Raw genomic sequence first — 24,672 nt, forward strand, 5'->3', positions numbered from 1 at the left:
GCTACAGAATGTCCAAGTTAAAGGAGCCGGCGCCTGCCGCTGGGACATGGGTTCGCAAATGGACTGGCCGCCCTTGAGTGTCCACCTGCTTACCCGCAGGCGCTGTCAGCAGGCAGTTCCCCCTCCACCTCTCTGCTACCCACTACCCGTTTGTTACAGATGCGTACCTCGTGTCGTTAGCGTTGTCGGTGTCGAAGTTTATTTGGCGTTCACAATAGGACAAAATTAGTGAGAGGAAAATGGAGGGGGGAGGGGGGGAGGGGTAGTTCATGTTCTCAAAACGAATATCGGTCGAATTCCAACTCTTCAATCCACAATATGGAAAAAAGATTACCTTTTTATTGAAACAGAAACCGGCTGTCAGTGTCTGTTTTGTAATGCTATTTTAACTGCATGGAAGAAGTACAATGTGAGGCGTTATTTTCAACTCCTTTTGAGAAATTCGTCATAATTTTGCATACTGAGGAAAGGAGGGCCAAACTTCTCAAACTAAAACAGAAAAGAGAGAAAGAAGACGGTTGATATAGATATATGTCATATATTGAAAATATTACTATTATTTTTGAATCATGAGGTGGTTTTGCCTTCGATTTTACCTCTTACTTGTAACGTAACGTGTCTACAGGAAGAGAATCGTGTCATCCACAATGATGATGCAATGAGTGTGAGCTATCACGTAGCTTTTAAAATAGCCAAAACAGTGCCTCCTTTCAGCAATGGAGAATTTGTTAAAGAGTATTTTGTTGCTGCCACAACACTCTTGTGTCCAGAGATTCTTCCGGTTTTGGAAGCAGTTCCTCTTTCACGGAGAACAGTGTGCAGACGCACCGAAGAAATGAAAACATTTAGTTTTTTTCTCTCGTTCGTTCTGGACGAAAGCATGGATGTAAGGGATGTTGCTCAGATTACTATATTTGTGAGAGGTGTTGACGCTGAGTTCAGCTTGATGGCAGAACTCCTTGATTAAGTGTCAATGCATGATACAACTACGGCCGACGACATATTTTCTTGCTTAGGAAACATTGCTGACAAAATGACCTTTGTTGGGAAAAACTTTCTTTGATTGCAACAGATGGAGCTACTGCAATGATTGATCAAGAGTCTGGTGATGTTGCTCTGATATGGGTCAAGTTGAAAACAGAACTTCTCAGTAAGATTACATGCATTAAGTTGATAGAAACGTAACAAAAATGCATTGGTTCTTTGCTTATTACCTTATGTCTCTATTGTATTTGTGACGGGGGAATTTGTTATTTTATTCTCTTTTCCTCGATCCCTGTACCGCCTCCCCCCCCCCCCCCCCCCCCCCCCTGGAACGTTCTCTGCTGAACTGAACGACAGAATTCGGAACGTTTACTGCTCTTTGTAATCGTTGTCAAGCTGTGCGATGTATTATTTTGCGATGCTGCAGAACTCATTACGAAACTAAGCACTGGAAAGATTTTTTTTTTGTTGTTTCTTCCTTTGTCGCTATACTGCGGCTATATCGAACTGCAGACAGCCAGCCGCCTGCTGGAGTTATCTGAACGTCTGTACCTGACTTTAGTTTCTCGAACGAAGCTGTAACGATACATTCACGCCCAGTAGAAAGTGGAACATGAAGTACAAGCTGGTCACACAGCAAAAAAAGGCAAAACTAAATCTCACTCACAGATAAACATAGGAAAACAACTTGACTGTTTTAGAAGCTAATAATTGACATGGAAAACCTTATGTAACGAGATGGCGCTTAAAAGCATACACACTAGCGTAAATTCCCTTGCTTTTCTTCTCAACAGAATTGTTATAAGATAACTACACTCCTGGAAATGGAAAAAAGAACACATTGACACCGGTGTGTCAGACCCACCATACTTGCTCCGGACACTGCGAGAGGGCTGTACAAGCAATGATCACACGCACGGCACAGCGGACACACCAGGAACCGCGGTGTTGGCCGTCGAATGGCGCTAGCTGCGCAGCATTTGTGCACCGCCGCCGTCAGTGTCAGCCAGTTTGCCGTGGCATACGGAGCTCCATCGCAGTCTTTAACACTGGTAGCATGCCGCGACAGCGTGGACGTGAACCGTATGTGCAGTTGACGGACTTTGAGCGAGGGCGTATAGTGGGCATGCGGGAGGCCGGGTGGACGTACCGCCGAATTGCTCAACACGTGGGGCGTGAGGTCTCCACAGTACATCGATGTTGTGGCCAGTGGTCGGCGGAAGGTGCACGTGCCCGTCGACCTGGGACCGGACCGCAGCGACGCACGGATGCACGCCAAGACCGTACGATCCTACACAGTGCCGTAGGGGACCGCACCGCCACTTCCCAGCAAATTAGGGACACTGTTGCTCCTGGGGTATCGGCGAGGACCATTCGCAACCGTCTCCATGAAGCTGGGCTACGGTCCCGCACACCGTTAGGCCGTCTTCCGCTCACGCCCCAACATCGTGCAGCCCGCCTCCAGTGGTGTCGCGACAGGCGTGAATGGAGGGACGAATGGAGACGTGTCGTCTTCAGCGATGAGAGTCGCTTCTGCCTTGGTGCCAATGATGGTCGTATGCGTGTTTGGCGCCGTGCAGGTGAGCGCCACAATCAGGACTGCATACGACCGAGGCACACAGGGCCAACACCCGGCATCATGGTGTGGGGAGCGATCTCCGACACTGGCCGCACACCACTGGTGATCGTCGAGGGGACACTGAATAGTGCACGGTACATCCAAACCGTCATCGAACCCATCGTTCTACCATTCCTAGACCGGCAAGGGAACTTGCTGTTCCAACAGGACAATGCACGTCCGCATGTATCCCGTGCCACCCAACGTGCTCTAGAAGGTGTAAGTCAACTACCCTGGCCAGCAAGATCTCCGGATCTGTCCCCCATTGAGCATGTTTGGGACTGGATGAAGCGTCGTCTCACGCGGTCTGCACGTCCAGCACGAACGCTGGTCCAACTGAGGCGCCAGGTGGAAATGGCATGGCAAGCCGTTCCACAGGACTACATCCAGCATCTCTACGATCATCTCCATGGGAGAATAGCAGCCTGCATTGCTGCGAAAGGTGGATATACACTGTACTAGTGCCGACATTGTGCATGCTCTGTTGCCTGTGTGTATGTGCCTGTGGTTCTGTCAGTGTGATCATGTGATGTATCTGACCCCAGGAATGTGTCAATAAAGTTTCCCCTTCCTGGGACAATGAATTCACGGTGTTCTTATTTCAATTTCCAGGAGTGTATTATTTTTCATTCGATGGTATTTCTGTGTAACACAAGAGTGGTCTTTAAGTATACTTTCGTTGGCTGCAACAGATGAAAATCCTGCAATGATTGCTGAGATACCATGCAGATATTATACTGTGTCATAAGTATTCATTGCATTGCCATTGAATTGTATTGTACTTCGTCCCCGCCGTAGCCCACAACAGGCTACGGCAGTCCACCACTAAACCCACCGCCGCCACCCCTCCCCCCCCCCCCACCTCCCCCCCCGGAACGTCTCACACCAGACGAGTGTAACACCAATGTTTGCGTGGTAGAGTAATTATGGTGTATGCGTACGTGGAGAAAGTGTTTGTTCAGCAATCTCCGACATAGTGTAACTGAGGCGGAATAAGGGGAACCAGCCCGTATTCGCCGAGGCAGATGGAAGACCGCCTTAAAAACCATCCACAGACTGGCCGGCACATCAGACCTCGACACTAATCCCCCGGGCGGATTCGAACCGGGGACCGGCACGCCTTCCCGCCCGGAAAGCAGTGCGTTAGATCGCACTGCTAACCGGGCCGGCTGCCTTGCCATACTGAAATAATTACGACAATACAAAGAATACGACCGTGACTAGACTCGAGCATCAGCTTCCGATCGTGTATAATAGTAGTCTTCAGTCCAGGTGGAAAACTTGAGATCATATATAGGATGCTGGGCAATCAGCCCCCAAAGAAGACTCGTTGCACAAAATTCGTACGACCAATCTTGGAGTATTGCTCAAGCGTGTGCGACGCACACCAACTTGGACTAGCAGAGAATAATGAACGTAAAAAAAGAAGGGCACCAGGATTGATCATAAGATGGTTTGGTCCCCATGAGAGTGTCCTGGAAATGCTGACAGTTCTTACCTGACAGACGTGAGAAGATGGACACCAACTATACCACGAGAGCCTACTTACAAAGTCATGAAATGTGTTCGCGAACTTCGAATAGAGAACCACAACAGCTATGCAATTTACAACACGTGAAAATTTGTGCCGGACTGGGACTCGAACCCGGATTTTCCGCCTGTCGCGAGCGGTCACGTTAACCACTTCGGCTATCCGAGCACGCTTTCAGGATCGACCCAAATCTACATACGTCCCAGTGTCTCCTTCCCTTCGTGCTCCCACAATTATGTGATTTCTGCACAGGGAGAGATTTATTACTTTTATCGTCAGATTGCCTTGAATTTGGCATGAAATACATACAGACCTGTTAAGTACAGACACTGCACTAATGTATTTACAAAGACTCAAGAGTCGGTGTTAAATGAAGAATCTAGTAAGACAATACAACCTTCTACATATCGCACTCATAAGGACTGTGGAGGCAATGTTAGACTAATAATTGCATTTAAGCAGTCATAGTTCCGGGAATCCATACGCGAATGGAACGGGAAGCAAATCTAATACGAGGTAACCTATTATGGGAAGAACCCGCGCCATACACTTCACAGTGCTCTGCAGAGTACCGATGTAGATGTTGAAGCTGTTCCAATGTGCTGATGGAAGTAAAGATACGAAATAATGATTTCGAGCCACTCCAACGATTTTATTGTAATTGCCGTATATGACGTGCATAATTTCTTACTGCATAAAAAAACGCAATTCTCGATTAAAAACTACCGAAAACTTCTACTTCCTTCCTTACCGACGTGATGCAGTGTCGTCTGCTGTAGCGTCAATATAGCGGCTCCATAAGGAACTTTCGTGTCGATACCTCTCTATATAGATTTGGGCTACACGTATGTATACAAACACACTCACTAGAGTTAGTTCGTGTCGCTACGCACGATGCCTATACGGATACCTCCAAAAATTTTTCTTAAAGCCGTAGCTCTGTCACAGGTACACAAATCTTTGACTCCCTTTGTTTCGAGTTTCCTTCACTTTCGGTGAAACATCCCATATTCCGAACCGATAGTACGTCGAACGCGCTAGCTAACACAAATTTGAACGTTATAAGGGTAGTGATGCTTGTTCTTCGTGATAACGTCCTGACACAACGATCCTTTGATTTCCACTTGTACTACTCAGTGGCGCTGCAGTTTCATCTAAATTTTGAAGGTTATCTTTCACTTAAACAATGTTTTCAGATGTTCTGACTCGTTTTGGATAGTTTTACAATGATCTGCTTGTTGTCTATATTATGTCGTCATAAAATACCGAAACGACTTTTCAGACCAGTTTTATTTTCGTTACTTTGTAGCTGTGCAATCTGTTTTATCTTACTGATGGGAGTGTTACTCTGGCGGTTGAGGTGACTGACTCATGGATCAAGAAGTCTGTTGGTTTATGGTACACACTGTAACCGAAGGAACCACCTTCTTTGGTTTGAACCCATCCGTGATAAGTCTATTTCGGTAAACGCTGAGGTGATGTGAACACACAGCACATAAGATACATATTTTAAATTGTTTGGTGACTTAATCGCTTCCTTTAAAGCAATACTGCCACTTGCTAAAAGTATTTTTTTGCGACTAGTGTGTGTCACTGTTAGCCAATTCCCATGAATTTTTTGAATTAATATAGTTTCACAATATGAATCATCCTTACGGATACTATATACAGCATTGAATTTGCATTGAAGATTACTTTCATATGATTCCTTCCATTCCAGTGCAACTGAGCGTTTCCGGCATTCTGATCTAGATACAAATTTCAGTATTAAGAAAACTCTTATTCGTAAACATGAACGAAAAACTGAACTGAAAGCTATTTATCGACACACAGTAAAAAGTAAATGTCGAAATGGCAATAACAGTGACATCGAGCGATAACGAAGTGCAGTCAAAAATAATGATTTAACAATGGAAAAACGATTGACTGTTTCCGCACTGAAGTGAATGCTCCGGACCGCGTCGACTGTTTTCATTCGGTTGTTTCCATCACTATTAAAAGGTAGTATAGCACTTTTCCTGGTTTCGTATTATAGTTGTGAATCTGAACACATGTGGACTCAAATTTCTGAAGACGTAGTGTATAGCGATACCTGAGCTGTGTACAAACGGCATAGTTTCAGTAATGACCGACCTTGTTTCTTATGCTGTCTATTTTGTTTTCTAGCAAACAGCTGCTTGACATGAGTAATCTTCAGCTTGCTCCGACATGCCAGAAGCTGTAGAATCAACAGGACATATCGCATGTTAATGACGCTAATAGCAGCGAGAAAGTATCCAAATTTCCGCCGGAAAAACTAGTCTTACCTTAAATCACTTCAGAGAAAATGCGTAAGTTGACAGGACGTTCGACGTTAACCTACCCTCCTTTGTATTGCACCACCGGTGCCAGCATATTTTAATCGAATTCAGACAATGAAACAGTGAGCATCACAAATCTACTGCACAGCTGTTACTCGCAAGGCTGTCTCAGCATATACACGATTGATAATTTATATGGACCTAACGCGACACTGCCGAGATTTATACCGGCATGTACGTTGTTAAAGTCGCTGTCGCCACATCACCATCTCCCGTCCTCGACACACGCTACGCTTTCCTCCCCCCAGCACTATATCCAAGCAATACTACTATCTCACGTAACCGAGAGTGAGCAGTCGGTGAAGGTTGGCGCACGCTGCCCCTTTCGTTAAAGGCTACCGACTGAGGGGGAAAATCCTCAATAAAAATAGTTCCAACAGCACCGCTTATTATAGAGGAAGATCTTAAATACGAAATTCAATACTTTCTCGCTGCGCATTCTCGCCTTATGTTCGACGCATAAGTATAGCATCCAAGTCACCAGATTATTTTGCTGAGAAATACCGATAATGAGAAGGCTACTTACACACAAATCTAGAACGTATATAATGCAGTAGTAATTATATACTGAGCATCTGTAGTAAGTTTTAACTATTTCCAGAATAAAGTTTTAAGTTTTAATCGGTTCATAAATCTTACTGAAACTCTATTTGCCTATTTAATTAAAAAAAAACAGAGAGATATGAGGTCATTAGGTATCATTGCCTCTCGTATTTGTTCGAATTATACTTTCTCTCAATACTTCGTACAAGCTATGAGACAAGTTGCAAAGCTCTCTTCCTTCAGTAAATTTCTGGAGCTGTTTTCTAACAGATCAGCACTTGAAGCGTCCTGGCAGATTAAAGCTGTGTACCGGACCGAGGCTCGAACTCGGGACCTTTGCCTCTCGCGTGCAAGTGCTGTACCAACTGAGCTACCCAAGCACGACGCGCAACCGTCATCACAGCTTCAATTCTGCCAGTACCTTGTCTCCTACGTTCCAAACTTCACAGAAGCTCTTCTGCGAACCTTGCAGAACTATTACTCCTGGAAGAAAGGATATTGCAGCGACATGGCTTAGCCACAGCCTGGGGGATTTACCAGAATTATATTGTCACTCTGCAGAGGAGTGTGCGCTGATATCAAACTTCCTGGCAGATTTAAACTGTGTGCCGGACCGAGACTCGAACTCGGGACGTTTGCTTTTCGCGGGGAAGTGCTCTACCAACTGAGCGACCCAAGCACGACACACAACCCGTCATCACAGCGTCAATTCTGCCAGTTCCTCGTCTTCTACCTTCCAGACTTCACAGAGTCTCGGTCAGGCAAACAGTTTTAACCTGCCAGGAAGTTTCATATCAGCGCATACTCCGCTGCAGAGTGAAAATAGCATTCTGGAGATCAGCACTTGTCCCCATGTTGCAACCAGTGTTCAAGAGTTCTCCCGCTAACTACAGATACTGCTTCCTCCTTGGTTGCCATTCCTAACACCGTTCGAGTATGTCTAGGATTTCGTAGTTGGTCGACACGTCTTTAACATTTGTACAGGAGGTAGTAAAATTCAACTTTTTACTCGGATAAACACTCATAAGAATGAAATTCCTCAGGGACTATTAATTACCTGTTTGACACCCCAACGTGTAGAGTCTCTCTTTAGTTGTCCTGGAAGCTCCGCGAAGTCCTGATTTCGGCCATGTAACATTTTATTATTATGAGCATTTAATCCCTTGTTTGTATCAGTAAAGATCCTATATGGACTAAATTTCATTCATTTGTGAGAATTTCTTCAAATTTTATTGTTACCAACGGCATAGCGTCAAAAATCGTCGAAGTAATGCCTAAAGTAGAAAGGATACACGATCCCAGAGTTTTGTAAGGCTGGACAATGATATGTTACTGGAAGATTACTGCCTACAAGTGTATCGCAGAAAATATTACTGGACATAATGTGAGAGCTTGGATGACACTTGACAAAATTATACTTACTGGCGCGGAAGGCTTCTTCCTGAAGACGGCGACTGGTGTCCATGATGAACATCACATTGATGCCAATCGTTATTAGGAGCACGACGACCAGCAGGGCCTACAAACAGTCAAGTTCCAAGTTATCCAGGCATTAGTCATCTACCTAAAAACACGTTACACTAAGGCATCAACAACAGAAATATTATCTGACTTCTTTAAAAATAATATTTACCTTGAATATTTTCGTTAGAATGCGTTTCCGATTTAGCGGACGTGTTATTACTGTCTGTGGACTGTAGAGTCCATGGCTTCGCTTTGGAACGAAAGGCTGAGCGCGCGGATTTGGCTGCCACGACTCCATAGCCTTCAGCTTGTTATTATAACAAGCCAACCTGTACAGAAATAGGAAGGAATACATGAGAGTACAATATTGAGAAATATCTTTACCTTCATTTTGTATTGTTAAGTCATTTTGTTGGGCTTTGATATCGAGGTTGTTAAAAACGGACCTCAGCCTAGCTGAAAATGAATATGGATGTGAATGGGTTGCGACATTTTTGAAAGAACTATTCCGCTGTCTCCCTGAAACGATTTGGGAATAGTACGGAAAATATAAACAAGAATTATAGGAGAAACGTTTCGGCACGGCACCTCCCTAATAAGCGTACAATGATTTTTAATTTTCGAGTGAATGGTTCGGTGCAGAGTACCTCTGGCTCAGTGGGTAAATTTTGCGAGCAGTGATTGGCCATGAGGACTACTGACATACGAGGACTATTCGGAAAGAAAGATCCTATCGGTTGCGAAATGGAAACCACACTGAAAATCAAGAACGTTTTATTTGCGACAGTTTGCAATACAAAAAAATGGTTCAAATGGGTCTCAGCACTATGGGACTTAACATCTACGGTCATCAGTCCCCTAGAACTTAGAACTACTTAAACCTAACTAACGTAAGGACATCACACAACACCCAGTCATCACGAGGCAGAGAAAATCCCTGACCCCGCCGGGAATCGAACCCGGGAACCCGGGCGTGGGAAGCGAGAACCCTACCGCACGATCACGAGCTGCGGACGTTTGCAACACATTCCAGTTACTTCTCTAGATAGTCTCCGCTCTGACTTAGACAAATGTCTAACGTAAAATGGTTCAAATGGCTTTAAGCACTATGCGACATAGCATCTGAGGTCATCAGTCCCGTAGACTTAGAACTACTTAAACCTAACTAACCTAAGGACATCACCCACAGCCATGCCCGAGGCAGGATTCTAACCTGCGGCCGTAGCAGCAGCTCGGTTCCAGACTGAAGCGCCTAGAACCGCTCGGGCACATAGGCCGGCTTCCCCTAGTAAGTAGGAGCAGAGACTATCTACAGAAGTAGCTGTAATGTGCGTTGTACCAACTTAGCAATACTCTCGTCATAGAAGGCAGCTGCCTGTGCTTTCCGCCACTTCACTACGCTGGTCTGCAATTCGTTGTCCGTGTCAGAATGTTGTCTTCATAGCCAGCGGTTCATGGGAGCGGAGATGAACATCAGAGTGAGCCAAGTCCTCGCTGTATGGTGCCTGATCACTGATCAAACACTTCCCATCGTAAACGCTGTAGGGGCGTCCTCATTGCCCCAACAGTGTGCGGACGATAGTTGTCATGAAGAAGGAAATTCATGACAGTTACGTTACGTGGGGTTGCATGAAATCAGGTGAAACCTCTCAGCGGGCTCCCATGCTTGGCGGGAGACACTACTGTTGTAGGCATCTTTACATGTTCATTGTGTGTTGAGATCTGAAAAGAGCGTCATGATGCGTTCGTCAGGCATACCAGAGACACTGCCCAACACACCTGTGCAAAACTTCATTGGATTTTTACTGTCGTTTCCACTTCGCGACCGGTCGGAACTTACTTTCCGAATGGTCCTCGTATATGGAATCAGATCTTTACAAGTTTTCCAGTTGTTAATGCACATTGTCTTACAATTTGTTTAATTTTCTGTCCTAGCTGCGTTTACATTTGAGTTGATGGCGACTGCTTACGAACGTATTTGTTCCCTTTGTAACCATTACCTGAGTGGTACACACTTGAACATTCTGTGTCCTTGATGCTACTACCTGCCATAGGCAACAGACGATTCAGTGTGTAATTTTTAGTAGCTTCAAGAACACAGAATGTTCAAATGTGAACTGTTGCGAGCAGTTCGAAATGTAAATCCTGTAGTATGAAATTATTTCATTAATCACATGAGAACTACTCAGGAAGATGAACAAATATGTTCGAAACTAGCCGTCATTAACACAAATGTTAAAGCATTAAGACAAAAATAAAGGAGTAGTGATATTAAATAAAGTTACTGGTTTTTCTGCCAACGAAACGTTGGAATTCGATAAAAGTGCGTGGAGCTTTCTTAGAAATGAAATGAACAGTGAACGCAAAGAGCTAAATCAAAATGGATGAGGCATGTAAGGAAACAGAAAAAGAAAGAAAAAGGACGTGGTCTATAGACTGACAAAGTGTGCGGTGCGGATGGGAAAGCACTGTTTAGTACAGATCTCTACGATGGAGAAGATCCGCGCCGAAGTGCAATAGAAGAAGGCGGACAAGAGAAAGAAAAAAGAAGAGGAGGAGTAGGAGGAGAAGAAGAAGGAAGAGGAAAATGAAAGACGATTAGGTTTTAACATTCTGTCGACGACGAGGTCATTAGGGACGGACCACAGTCTCGAATTGAAGATGGATGGGATAAGAAATTGGCTGTGACCTTTTCTAATAAACCAATTCGGCATTTGCCGTAAGCAGTTCATGGAAATCGTGGAAAATCCTAATTTGTATAGCTGGATCGGAAATTGTGCTTCGGTCATCCAGAACGTGTGTCCAGTGTCTTATTACCGCTCCACCTTGCTTGGTATGGAAATGACCGTTTGGCGTCATTGGCCGGGAGGCCCCTTACGGGGCAGGTCCGGCGGCCTTGTTGCGGGTCTTATTACATTCAACGCCACATTGGACGACCTGCGCGCCGGATGGGGATGAAATGATGATGAAGACAGCACAACACCCAGTCCCTGAGCGGAGAAAATCCCCGACCCAGCCGGGAATCGAACCCGGGCCCGTAGGACGACAATCCGTCAAGCTGACCACTCAGCTATCGGGGCGGACACCTTGCTTGGTAGGAGGTGGTTAATGCGGAAGAAACCTGCGACCCAATGATGTAGTCGGAATTTGACAGAACACTTAGTGATCTGAGGTCAAAGACGTCAGTGGAAGTCAATGACACATCTTTGGCGTTAATAATACAGGTATCGAGACTGGAAAGTTACTGCATCAAGTATTAAAAAAAATCTATAAATCTGGAGAGCTACAATAAGAGTTTCAGAATAATATCATTACACTATCTAATAAGACACGAGCGGATAAATGCGGGAAGTGTCGAACGATCAAACACATTGTAACATTTATGGCTCTTGGAACCATTGTTTGTTCCTACTGATTACATGAGACGTGAGTTGAGTGAGGCTACAGTAGTAGACGTATAGCGTGACAAGGTGGCACAACGCAACCATGACATATGCTGTTACCTTGATGAAGCGCTCGTGGGGAAGTGAACCGACAGAAAGTACTTGAGTTCTGATTGGGAACGCGCCAAATGGCTTATTTTAGTTTATTGATAATAACTAAATTAATCTTCAGATACAGTCTAAAATGGCATAGCAAAGCCTCGCAGTACTGCATTGTTACGACATATAAGAACATTATTTTATAGTTAATTTTATGCAAACAATTGTGCGACCCATTCTTGAGTACAGTTCGAGTGTTTGGGATCTGCCGGATTAAAGAAATACATCCAAACAATTCAGAGGCGTGCTGCTAGAATTTTTACCGCTAAGTTCGAACAGCACGCAAGTATTACGGAGATGGTTCGTGATCTCAAATGAGAATCTTTGGAGGGAAGACGACGCTCTTTCCGCGACGCACTATTGCGGAAATTTAGAGAACCGGCACTTGAGGCCGACTGCACAATGATTCTATTGCTGCCAATGTATATTTCACGTAAGGACCACGAAGATGAGAAATTAGGGCTCGTACGCAGGCTTTTAGAAAATGGTTTTCCCCTCGTTCTATTGGCGAATGGAACAGGAAAGGAAATTAGTAATGATAAGTGGTATCCTCCGCCATGCACTGTACGGTGTCTTGCGGAGTATGTATGTAGATGTAAACACATGAATCATTTCGTGCGTCATCTGCAGTGTAAGGAATGACGGCCAAAGAATCAGTGTTAAATGCGATGACATGGCGTTAGGAAGCGCGCGGTTAAGCTCGGTCATCCGTGAGCAAAGCAGGTTACATTATGACCTTAGGATTGTTTAATTTCGACGTTTGTAAAGGAGCTGTTCCCCATGACATGATCTATCTCCCATTGACTTTTAATGCAAAGACCTTGAAACGGCCTGTAGAAGAACAGAAAAAAAATGAAGTGAGACTGCACGACGATTATCTCCGTTCAGTGAGAGTAAAGGTACCAGTAAAGCCAGTAAGGCAACACATTAACCGCGACTCATCATTTTGCTAAAATACTGGAACAAAACTATTTGAATCTAAACGTATGACCAGCAACATATGAAAACCGGAATTTGAGACAGAATCTCCTACTTCATCACTTAGGCAACGTGAAGTCTCAATGGGCAGCCAAATCAGTGCCATCGCACTTTACATAAAATATGGAAAATCTGATCAATGTTTTTCTTCAGTTTAATGGGAAAATTACTTTTTGAAATACTATCAACTTTTTTATTGTTTTATAATAAAAAATGAATAAAAATATTATAAATGTTCTCGAACATAGTTTTCAGTATCGGTTGTGCGAGATATACAACTATTTGAGGTTTGAAAGATTTCCGAGCACCAAACAATGATTGGACGTATCCTGTACCACGAGGGGCCCTATATCAGTCTGCAGGATGACAGCAACTGTTCTGTCAGTGGCGGCACGCCTATCTGGTAAAACATCCCCATCCTCGCCTCTGCGCGACTCATTGCCATCGCGGGCCTTGCACCTATCCCGAAGAGAAATGGCGTGTTTCAGTCCGAATTTACAAGGGGAGGCCACGAAGTTCGGATCACGGCTTTACTTCAAACTTTTTGCACTTTCAGTAGTCCATTAGGACAACTACTTACGCAATTTCGAGAAAATCGCGAGAGAAGTTTTACGCGTTGAATATGTACTGGCGCGTTGGGACTCTGAGTACGAGGTGGCGGCGGTCAAGTGGCAGACTGACTTTAGGCAACGGCGAAACAGGACGCTTTGTTTGCGTCCCGCCTGTCGCAGTTCGTAGTAATAGACGGCAAATCATCGAGTAAAACTGAAGTGATATCAGGTGTTCCCCAGGGAAGCGTCCTGGGACCTCTGCTGTTCCTGATCTACACTCCTGGAAATGGAAAAAAGAACACATTGACACCGGTGTGTCAGACCCACCATACTTGCTCCGGACACTGCGAGAGGGCTGTACAAGCAATGATCACACGCACGGCACAGCGGACACACCAGGAACCGCGGTGTTGGCCGTCGAATGGCGCTAGCTGCGCAGCATTTGTGCACCGCCGCCGTCAGTGTCAGCCAGTTTGCCGTGGCATACGGAGCTCCATCGCAGTCTTTAACACTGGTAGCACGCCGCGACAGCGTGGACGTGAACCGTATGTGCAGTTGACGGACTTTGAGCGAGGGCGTATAGTGGGCATGCGGGAGGCCGGGTGGACGTACCGCCGAATTGCTCAACACGTGGGGCGTGAGGTCTCCACAGTACATCGATGTTGTCGCCAGTGGTCGGCGGAAGGTGCACGTGCCCGTCGACCTGGGACCGGACCGCAGCGACGCACGGATGCACGCCAAGACCGTAGGATCCTACGCAGTGCCGTAGGGGACCGCACCGCCACTTCCCAGCAAATTAGGGACACTGTTGCTCCTGGGGTATCGGCGAGGACCATTCGCAACCGTCTCCATGAAGCTGGGCTACGGTCCCGCACACCGTTAGGCCGTCTTCCGCTCACGCCCCAACATCGTGCAGCCCGCCTCCAGTGGTGTCGCGACAGGCGTGAATGGAGGGACGAATGGAGACGTGTCGTCTTCAGCGATGAGAGTCGCTTCTGCCTTGGTGCCAATGATGGTCGTATGCGTGTTTGGCGCCGTGCAGGTGAGCGCCACAATCAGGACTGCATACGACCGAGGCACACGGGGCCAACACCCGGCATCATGGTGTGGGGAGCGATCTCCTACACTGGCCGTACACCACTGGTGATCGTCGAGGGGACACTGAATAGTGCACGGTACATCCAAACCGTCATCGAACCCATCGTTCTACCATTCCTAGACCGGCAAGGGAACTTGCTGTTCCAACAGGACAATGCACGTCCGCATGTATCCCGTGCTACCCAACGTGCTCTAGAAGGTGTAAGTCAACTACCCTGGCCAGCAAGATCTCCGGATCTGTCCCCCATTGAGCATGTTTGGGACTGGATGAAGCGTCGTCTCACGCGGTCTGCACGTCCAGCACGAACGCTGGTCCAACTGAGGCGCCAGGTGGAAATGGCATGGCAAGCCGTTCCACAGGACTACATCCGGCATCTCTACGATCGTCTCCATAGGAGAATAGCAGCCTGCATTGCTGCGAAAGGTGGATATACACTGTACTAGTGCCGACATTGTGCATGCTCTGTTGCCTGTGTCTATGTGCCTGTGGTTCTGTCAGTGTGATCATGTGATGTATCTGACCCCATGAATGTGTCAATAAAGTTTCCCCTTCCTGGGACAATGAATTCACGGTGTTCTTATTTCAATTTCCAGGAGTGTATATAAATGACCTGGGTGACAATCTGAGCAGTTCTCTTAGGTTGTTGGCAAATGATGCTGTAATTTACCGTCTAGTAAGGTCATCCGAAGACCAGTATCAGTTGCAAAGCGATTTAGAAAAGATTGCTGTATGGTGTGGCAGGTGGCAGTTCACACTAAATAACGAAAAGTGTGAGGTGATCCACATGAGTTCCAAAAGAAATCCGTTTGAATTCGATTACTCGATAAATAGTACAATTCTCAAGGCTGTCAATTCAACTAACAAGGGAACCTCCCCATCGCACCCCCCTCAGATTTAGTTATAAGTTGGCACAGTGGATAGGCCTCGAAAAACTGAACAGATCAATCGAGAAGACAGGAAGAAGTTGTGTGGAACTATAAAAAAAAATAAGCAAAATATACCAACTGAGTAGTGCACGCGAAGATAGGCAACATCATGGACATTCCGAGATAAGGAGCGCCGTGGTCCCGTGGTTAGCGTGAGCAGCTGCGGAGCGAGAGGTCCCTGGTTCAAGTCTTCCTTCGAGCAAAAAGTTTGATTTTTTTATTTTCAGACAGTTATCAAAGTTCAGGCACTCACACATAATCAACTTCGCTCTCCAAAATTCCAGGACAAGATTTGCTTGGACATATGCAGGATTTGACGGTCTACACACGGAAAAATTTGAAAACGTAAAAAACATATGTTTTGACAGAGCACAGGGAAAACTGTGCGAGTGTGAGACTTTTGGATTCATTTGTTGCAGTTTATGTGACAAACTCTTATGTTTTCATCACTTTTTTGGGAGTAATTATCACATCCACAAGAAAACCTAAATCGGGCAACGTAGAAGAATCTTTTTACCCATTCGCCAAGTGTACAAGTTAGGTGGGTCGACAACATATTCCTGTCATGTGACGCACATGCCGTCACCAGTGTCGTATAGAATATATCAGACGTGTTTTCCTGTGGAGGAATCGGTTGACCTATGACCTTACGATCAAAAGTTTTCGGTTCCCATTGGAGAGGCACGTCCTTTCGTCTACTAATCGCACGGTTTTGTGGTGCGGTCGCAAAACACAGGCACTAAACTTATTACAGTGAACAGAGGCGTCAATGAACGAATGGATAGATCATAACTTTGCTAAAATAAAGAAAAATTTTTCGATTGAGGGAAGACTTGAACCAAGGACCTCTCGTTCCGCAGCTACTCACGCTAACCACGGGACCACGGCGCTCCTTATCTCGGTATGTCCATGATGTTGCCTATCTTCGCGTGCACTACTCAGTTGGTATATTTTGCTTATTTTTTTTTTATAGTTCCACACAACTTCTTCCTGTTTTCTCGATTGATCTGTGTTCAGTTTTTCAAGGCCTATTCACTGTGCCAACTTATAACTAAATCTGAGGGGGGTGCGATGGGGAGGGTCCCTTGTAAGTACCTGAGTGTCAAAATTACGAACAACTTCAGTTGGAAAGACCACATAGATAATATTGTGGGGAAGGCGAACCAAAGGTTGCGTTTCGTTGGCAGGACACTTAGAAGATGCAACAAGTACACTAAAGAGACAGCTTACACTACACTCGTTCGTCCTCTGTTAGAATATTGCTGCGCGGTGTGGGATCCTTACCAGGTGGGATTGACAGAGGACATCGAAAGGGTGCAAAAAAGGGCAGCTCGTTTTGCATTATCACGTAATAGGGGAGAGAGTGTGGCAGACATGATACGCGAATTGGGATGGAAGTCATTACAGCAAAGACGTTTTCCATCGCGGCGAGATCTATTTACGAAATTTCAGTCACCATCTTTCTCTTCCGAATGCGAAAATATTTTGTTGAGCCCAACCTACATAGGTAGGAATGATCATCAAAATAAAATAAGAGAAATCAGAGCTCGAACAGAAAGGTTTAGGTGTTCGTTTTTCCCGCGCGCTGTTCGGGAGTGGAATGGTAGAGAGATAGTATGATTGTGGTTCGATGAACCCTCTGCCAAGCACTTAAATGTGAATTGCAGAGTAGTCATGTAGATGTAGATGTAGATGTCGTGCAGCACCCGCGAGTGTTTCCGGTTTACCTTATCGCCGCAGTAAGTATGTCCCTCTTTCGAGAGCGTCATGGCGTACTCGTACCACCAGCCCACAATTAAGGTCTCCTTCAGAGAGGACCACGTAAGACCTCGAGCACATGAAACTGAACATTTTATCCGGGACCTCAAGGCATTACTGAGGTCCAATTATCAATTACTAGCAGCGTCATCTATATCAAACTGATGAATGAGAATATGCGCAGATGAGCTGGTGATCTCAAATTTAGGCACTCTGACGACCATATAGGTGCTGTCATAATAGACCACGCTGGATTTTGCCCCCCCCCCCCCCCCCACTCTGCAGGTCTTCGAGCTCCCTTTAGAAATCCCACCAGACGTTGCGATTACAGCGTTCAAAACGTACAGTAACGTCATAAGCCTAGTGACTGCAAAGTGGCAAACGTTTGAGACATAGCACGTCTTAAACGGTATGCGGCAAATCAAGACTGAACTGGCAAAGCACGCGCCGTTCTACTTGGTTATTGGGGGTTGCACGGCCATCGTCATGTACGATGAACAGCCGCGTACTTGTGCTGTTTGCGGCCAGGAAGACCGTGTCCGATGGGCATATATCTAGCGAAGAATGCTTCAGACACCGGTCGGAGAGGCTGCACCTCTGCGACGCTCACTATACTCCCCCTCACCTACTCGGCGACTTCGAAAGCCCAGGACTGACACATCCTGCCGCCGTCTATGGTCGACGATAGCGCGGTGGACCATACACCTCCTTCCACATCGTCTCCGGCCGAACTGCCTAAAGGAAAACGACCACTCGCAACCACAGGCTGACCTTCTTGAGAAGACTGATGTCGAATCAGGAATTCTACTGACTTCTGCGTTCCTCCCGGCAGGGGCAGCGTCGGATGACTGCCGCCCACTTTCCAACATGGAACAACATGTCCGCAGTCAATGGTCCCCGCGAAAACGCAAGAAGTGGCGCCGTACGCCTTCTGACGATTGCCTTCTTCGAATGCATGGTTAGCACTCTGGACTCGCAATCGGGAGGACGACGGTACAAACCCGTGTCCGGCCACCCACATTTAGGGTTTCCGTGAGAACCCTAAATCGCTCCAGGCAAATGCCTGGATAGTTCCATTGAAAGGGCAGGGCCGATTTCCTTCCCCATCCTTCAATCAATTCGAGCTTCTGCTCAGTCTCTAATAACCTCGATGTAGACGGGACGCTAAATCCTAATCTTCCTTCCCAGAGTGGCTGAGCGGTTCTAGGCGCTACAGTCTGGAACCGCGCGACCGCTGCGGTCGCAGGTTCGAATCCTGCCTCGGGCATGGATGTGTGTGATGTCCTTAGGTTAGTTAGGTTTAATTAGTTCTAAGTTCTAGGCGACTTATGACCTAAGAAGTTAAGTCGCACAGTGCTCAGAGCCATTTGAACCATTTTTTGTTGGACGCAGTGTGCGATCTTCAAGTAGTGCACGAGCTGTGCCATGACAGCTGAACATTCCATGGTTCACTATTCGGAAAGTACAGCGAACAATTGTGAAATTGCATATGTAGTGTGGTTCCAGTCTGTTGTGGATGGTCGTCACAATGAGCAACGTTTGTAAACGGCAACGTGAACATGGAACAGAATTAACAACGGTTACCATTCATGTGAAAATTAAAATGTGTTTCATTCAATGGTTTATTCGTTATTTCTCTTCCGCACGTCCTTACAAATGTTTCCACAATGTTTCATTGTCCTACGATCACTCGTTTTTAATGTAGGCCCTCCGAAGTAGCGAAAGTTTAATTATAATCACCCTGTGTATTGCAGATCGTAATAATAAAAAAATAATAATAACAATAATAATTGTGAAATAACGCCTGCATTAGTTTCTAGGAAGTGTAAAAAGAGCAATTAATGAAATAAAATAAATGCCATGGGCTTTGAAAATGACGTAACGCGTGTATAAGAAAATATTTGCACTAGCAACGATTAAAGCCTTCACAGTGGGCGACGGTAATCTATGGAGACGTAAGTGTTACGGACACTTAAAAAAGGAAGAGCAAATCCATGTGGGAGGTTGTGCATGCCACATGATTCATTACAGCTGTCGGAAAAGAGAACTGATATAGTCTATTTCCACCTTTATGCAAGCAGCAAAAAGTCTTCATTCTTCTTATGGTTGTGTTAAGGTAGAATACTGTGTTAAAATAACTATTTTTTATGTAGTCAAATCTGAACATTTCTAAAACGCACAAACAACCAAATGTTCGTGAATTTATTTGAACTGCAGAGAGCAGAACATGTAAAAAAAAGTAAAAAACTATGTAACCACTGAGATTTCCGCAGTCACTTTTGAAATACTGCCCGGAAGCGTCTGTTTTGGGGACGAGGAGCGGAGAGTAGTTCTTTGACAATACCAGTCGGCGCCCGAAGAACCTAAAACAGTCGGCTCCTGGTAATGATGCAAAAAATTCATGTACAGAGAAGTTAGAAAAGAAGAACGAGAGCCACTAAACTCTCCGAAAGCAGTACACGAAACAGAAATTACGGAGCTTTTACACTGTGTCTTGAAAAGGAACACTAAATATGTGTGGGTAACTCAAAATGAAGTTCCTTGCTGAGCCGTACGTATGCGATGCACGCACTGACTGATGACGCGACTTTCACTTGCGACTGTTCAACAAAATCACACTCCAGTGGTTCTATAATAATCGAAATTCCTTGATTGACATACATTTTCCAACACCGTTTCTCTGTAAATATTCGATGAGTTAGACTGCAATCAGTTAAACTCATCTGATTGCCTACGGAACCGTCGAATAGTGAACACATTAATATATTTAAAATGAAATGCGCTTCCGCTATTATTGAAAGGTATTTCCTGCTGATATAAAACAGTGTGTGCTTCTTCGGCATCACTGGAAAGCAAGACATTTTGTGTGTTACACGGCGATTAAATCTAAAACACCGCGGCGGTCACATTCATTGAGCATCAGAATTACTTTATCTTATTCCATTAAATTTGGACGTGTCCCGGTAAGAGCAATACGATGTCTACTAAGTAAACAAAAAGGCAACAGATCAGCTGGACCCTTGAATTTTGAAAACAGTTATCCTCTAACAAATACAAAAAAATAACACAGAATACCTACAGGTCCTGTCGTGGACAGTGTTTTGTCATTGGGGATTTTAGAATATACACTCCTGGAAATGGAAATAAGAACACATTGACACCGGTGTGTCCGACCCACCATACTTGCTCCAGACACTGCTAGAGGGCTGTACAAGCAATGATCACACGTACGGCACAGCGGACACACCAGGAACCGCGGTGTTGGCCGTCGAATGGCGCTAGCTGCGCAGCATTTGTGCACCGCCGCCGTCAGTGTCAGCCAGTTTGCCGTGGCATACGGAGCTCCATCGCAGTCTTTAACACTGGTAGCACGCCGCAACAGCGTGGACGTGAACCGTATGTGCAGTTGACGGACTTTGAGCGAGGGCGTATAGTGGGCATGCGGGAGGCCGGGTGGACGTACCGCCGAACTGCTCAACACGTGGGGCGTGAGGTCTCCACAGTACATCGATGTTGTCGCCAGTGGTCGGCGGAAGGTGCACGTGCCCGTCGACCTGGGACCGGACCGCAGCGACGCACGGATGCACGCCAAGACCGTAGGATCCTACGCAGTGCCGTAGGGGACCGCACCGCCACTTCCCAGCAAATTAGGGACACTGTTGCTCCTGGGGTATCGGCGAGGACCATTCGCAACCGTCTCCATGAAGCTGGGCTACGGTCCCGCACACCGTTAGGCCGTCTTCCGCTCACGCCCCAACATCGTGCAGCCCGCCTCCAGTGGTGTCGCGACAGGCGTGAATGGAGGGACGAATGGAGACGTGTCGTCTTCAGCGATGAGAGTCGCTTCTGCCTTGGTGCCAATGATGGTCGTATGCGTGTTTGGCGCCGTGCAGGTGAGCGCCACAATCAGGACTGCATACGACCGAGGCACACAGGGCCAACACCCGGCATCATGGTGTGGGGAGCGATCTCCTACACTGGCCGTACACCACTGGTGATCGTCGAGGGGACACTGAATAGTGCACGGTACATCCAAACCGTCATCGAACCCATCGTTCTACCATTCCTAGACCGGCAAGGGAACTTGCTGTTCCAACAGGACAATGCACGTCCGCATGTATCCCGTGCCACCCAACGTGCTCTAGAAGGTGTAAGTCAACTACCCTGGCCAGCAAGATCTCCGGATCTGTCCCCCATTGAGCATGTTTGGGACTGGATGAAGCGTCGTCTCACGCGGTCTGCACGTCCAGCACGAACGCTGGTCCAACTGAGGCGCCAGGTGGAAATGGCATGGCAAGCCGTTCCACAGGACTACATCCAGCATCTCTACGATCGTCTCCATGGGAGAATAGCAGCCTGCATTGCTGCGAAAGGTGGATATACACTGTACTAGTGCCGACATTGTGCATGCTCTGTTGCCTGTGTCTATGTGCCTGTGGTTCTGTCAGTGTGATCATGTGATGTATCTGACCCCAGGAATGTGTCAATAAAGTTTCCCCTTCCTGGGACAATGAATTCACGGTGTTCTTATTTCAATTTCCAGAAGTGTATATTTGTGGAAAACGGAAAACTGATACTTCTAAGGCGTGACGTATTTGCACAGGGCACTGCCAGAGGGCACTAGTTCAAAGCATCTTGCTGCGGGCGAAGTACGAAAGATATTGAGCATGAAAAGATTTAGTTCATAACCGTATTTCACAATATGAAATACTGGTTTTCGAATATCATTTTGGGTTAGGATGGCAACGAAGAACAAAATAACTGCAGTTAACTGAATTTAAGTGATATCGTTCTGTGGGCTTGTAGGGGACTGGATGGTCTTTCAGAAGAATTGGCCTTGAAGTTAGATATGAGATGTCAGATGTGATCAGTGTTGGTGGTGGAAGGGAGGTAAGCACGCTCATTGCACAGGCTACGGACGGTAACGGTTTGCAGATGCACACCTGAGTCGCGGCATCAGGCGAAAAGCCATTGTGGATCGCATGGCGATCGCAGCACAAATTAGGATCAATGTCTGCACATGAATTGGTACGCAACAAGAAGCACGTGGAACCATATGGTAAAACTATGTTAAGAGCATGCGTGCCGTTTGCGAGGTATTTTCTCACTCTTGACTACCCCGTAGTTCAACTCCCATGGTCTAGTGACCGATGAAACTAGAGGTATCAATGGCACAAACATGTGTTTAATGATGAAAGAAGATTTTGTCTTGACATCATGAAGCTCATTTGCGAGAGCACCATCTATAAGCAAGCGCAAGCTACCGCCGTGTGTCAAGCAGCATAGTACAGGACCAACTCAGGACATCATGGTGTGGCCTACCATGACGAAACACCTTTGATTATTATTATTGAAGGGACGACAAAGAGTGCAGAATACACTCAGAACATCATCCTAAAGTGCTAGGGAGATGTGCTCTCCCTGAAGTATAATTTCCGCGCACACATTTCTCGGTTTGCTCGACAAATTATCCAAGATATTCGTCAAATGTTCTGACCAGTGCTATGAGCAATCCATCTTGAGACTAAGCATGAGTAGCATCTGACAGTATAGCGTCTGGTATTGTCTGATTTGATCTACTTTACCAACCACATCCCTTCACCATGTGCGACAACAAATGGTTATAACATAGCAGACTGTCTACCAAGATGATATTCAGCACTTCTGTGGTGGTATTTACATACATCTGAGAACTGCACTGAAGCTACAGGAGGTTGTACAAGAAAATTAAATTGTTGTGCAACACGTCTTCCCATAGGTATATGGCCCCGTGATTATTGTATGATATTACAATAGAATTTCATTCATGTTGGGTTATTACGTAAGTGATTTCATTTTGCACTAGCGTATAATTTAAAAAAATTTGTCTAATTATTCAATTATTTTTGAGTAGGAGTCAAAATTAACACCGCAAAGCACACCCATAAATAGCTTGATGCACTCTCTCTTTCGTTAATTTACATTTTATATGAACATTTAAACAACTATAATTTCATACTTTTTGATGGTGTTAGTGGAGGTGATTTGACATTTCTTTCCCCCAACCTGCCAATGAACTGGCAAGCGTGTAACAATGTGTGGACGACTGATTTAATGCATTTATGTTGTATGAATAAGTATGGAATGACAGGAGGGAAATAATGTTCAAATGTGTGTAAAGTCCTAAGGGACCAATCTGCTGAGGTCATCGGTCCCTAGACTTACACACCGCTTAAACTAACTTATGCTAAGAACAACACACACACCCATGCCCGAGGGAGGACTCGAACCTCCGGCGGGAGGGGCCGCGCAATCACTGACATGGCGCCTCAAACCACGCGGCCACTCCGCGCGGCGGGGAAATAATAAAACTTCGTGTCGGCACATGGTCTATTCCCCTCAGACAGAACCAAGGACGCTGTGAAAGTCAGCATTCCGTCTAATGGGCAGATCACCTAGGACACCATCTCATGCCCTACCATCATAAACCCGCAAGAGGTTAAATATATACTGCCGGCCAGTTTGGCATAAACTGCTGTCGAGGTACTGTTCCCTGCCTCTTTCCTCCTAATATCATTCAAATTTTGATAATGAATACGTTTTCCGCCACTAGGATTCGAACAAGCTACTTGTGGATACATTAGAACCATGTTACAGCCGTTGGAAACTAGCTCACGGCATCATGTTTTAATTTTACACTTACTGAAACATCGACATAGTTTTGTATGACATTTTTGCTCCAATTTGTAAGTAGCTCTGTTTGCCTAGTTTCACACTTTGTTGTTTTAAGTGCGAACTTATTTATCACCCAGTGACAAACAAGCTGTGAAAACGATCACTTGGCTGGTTTCAAAGTCATAAGATATCCTACAGAGTGAGGATGTAGTAAATCGATTTTAAAATTGCTATAGGAAGACATAATTTTGGTTCATATAAAATCTAAAATCTTGCAAATCATTACATTTTGTGTTAAGCAAAACAAACTGGCTACTAAATTAGTAAGAAACTGTTGTATTCTAGGAAAAATACATAAAAATTAGAGAACATCAATGTTGTAATATTCATTAGCGAGATCTCTAGTGGTATGGTTGCTGTAAGAGGGAACCCAGGTTAATTGTGCGCTGCAGCTATGTACAGACGTTGGGTCTTGCATGAATCTGTGGTGGTCAGAAAGCTGTAACATTTATAAGTGCACAAGTACTAGTGGAATACGGCAATGAAGATAAAATAGTCACAGAACACAGATTTAAGTTGGTGAGTCTAATTTCTGCTTCAAATAGAGATTAAATATACACTACTGGCCATTAAAATTGCTACACCACGAAGATGACGTGCTACA

General features: G+C 45.6%; 1 protein-coding gene across 6 annotated transcripts in view; it reads right to left on the minus strand.

Annotated features, from left to right (window-relative positions):
- Positions 1 to 24,672, minus strand: part of LOC126470158 (protein O-linked-mannose beta-1,2-N-acetylglucosaminyltransferase 1-like) — a 2,280,325-nt gene that overhangs the window by 65,270 nt on the left and 2,190,383 nt on the right. For all 6 annotated transcript variants that reach the window (XM_050097778.1, XM_050097779.1, XM_050097777.1 and 3 more), the window contains 2 exons: positions 8,670 to 8,829; positions 8,459 to 8,555 (listed from right to left, as the gene is read on the minus strand). In XM_050097778.1, the coding sequence (XP_049953735.1) occupies positions 8,459 to 8,555; positions 8,670 to 8,798 (226 nt within the window). In that variant the 5' untranslated portion in view covers positions 8,799 to 8,829. The remainder of the gene's footprint in view (positions 1 to 8,458; positions 8,556 to 8,669; positions 8,830 to 24,672) is intronic.

Source organism: Schistocerca serialis, chromosome 3, assembly GCF_023864345.2.
Source record: "Schistocerca serialis cubense isolate TAMUIC-IGC-003099 chromosome 3, iqSchSeri2.2, whole genome shotgun sequence".
NCBI classification, from domain to species: Eukaryota; Metazoa; Arthropoda; class Insecta; order Orthoptera; family Acrididae; genus Schistocerca; species Schistocerca serialis.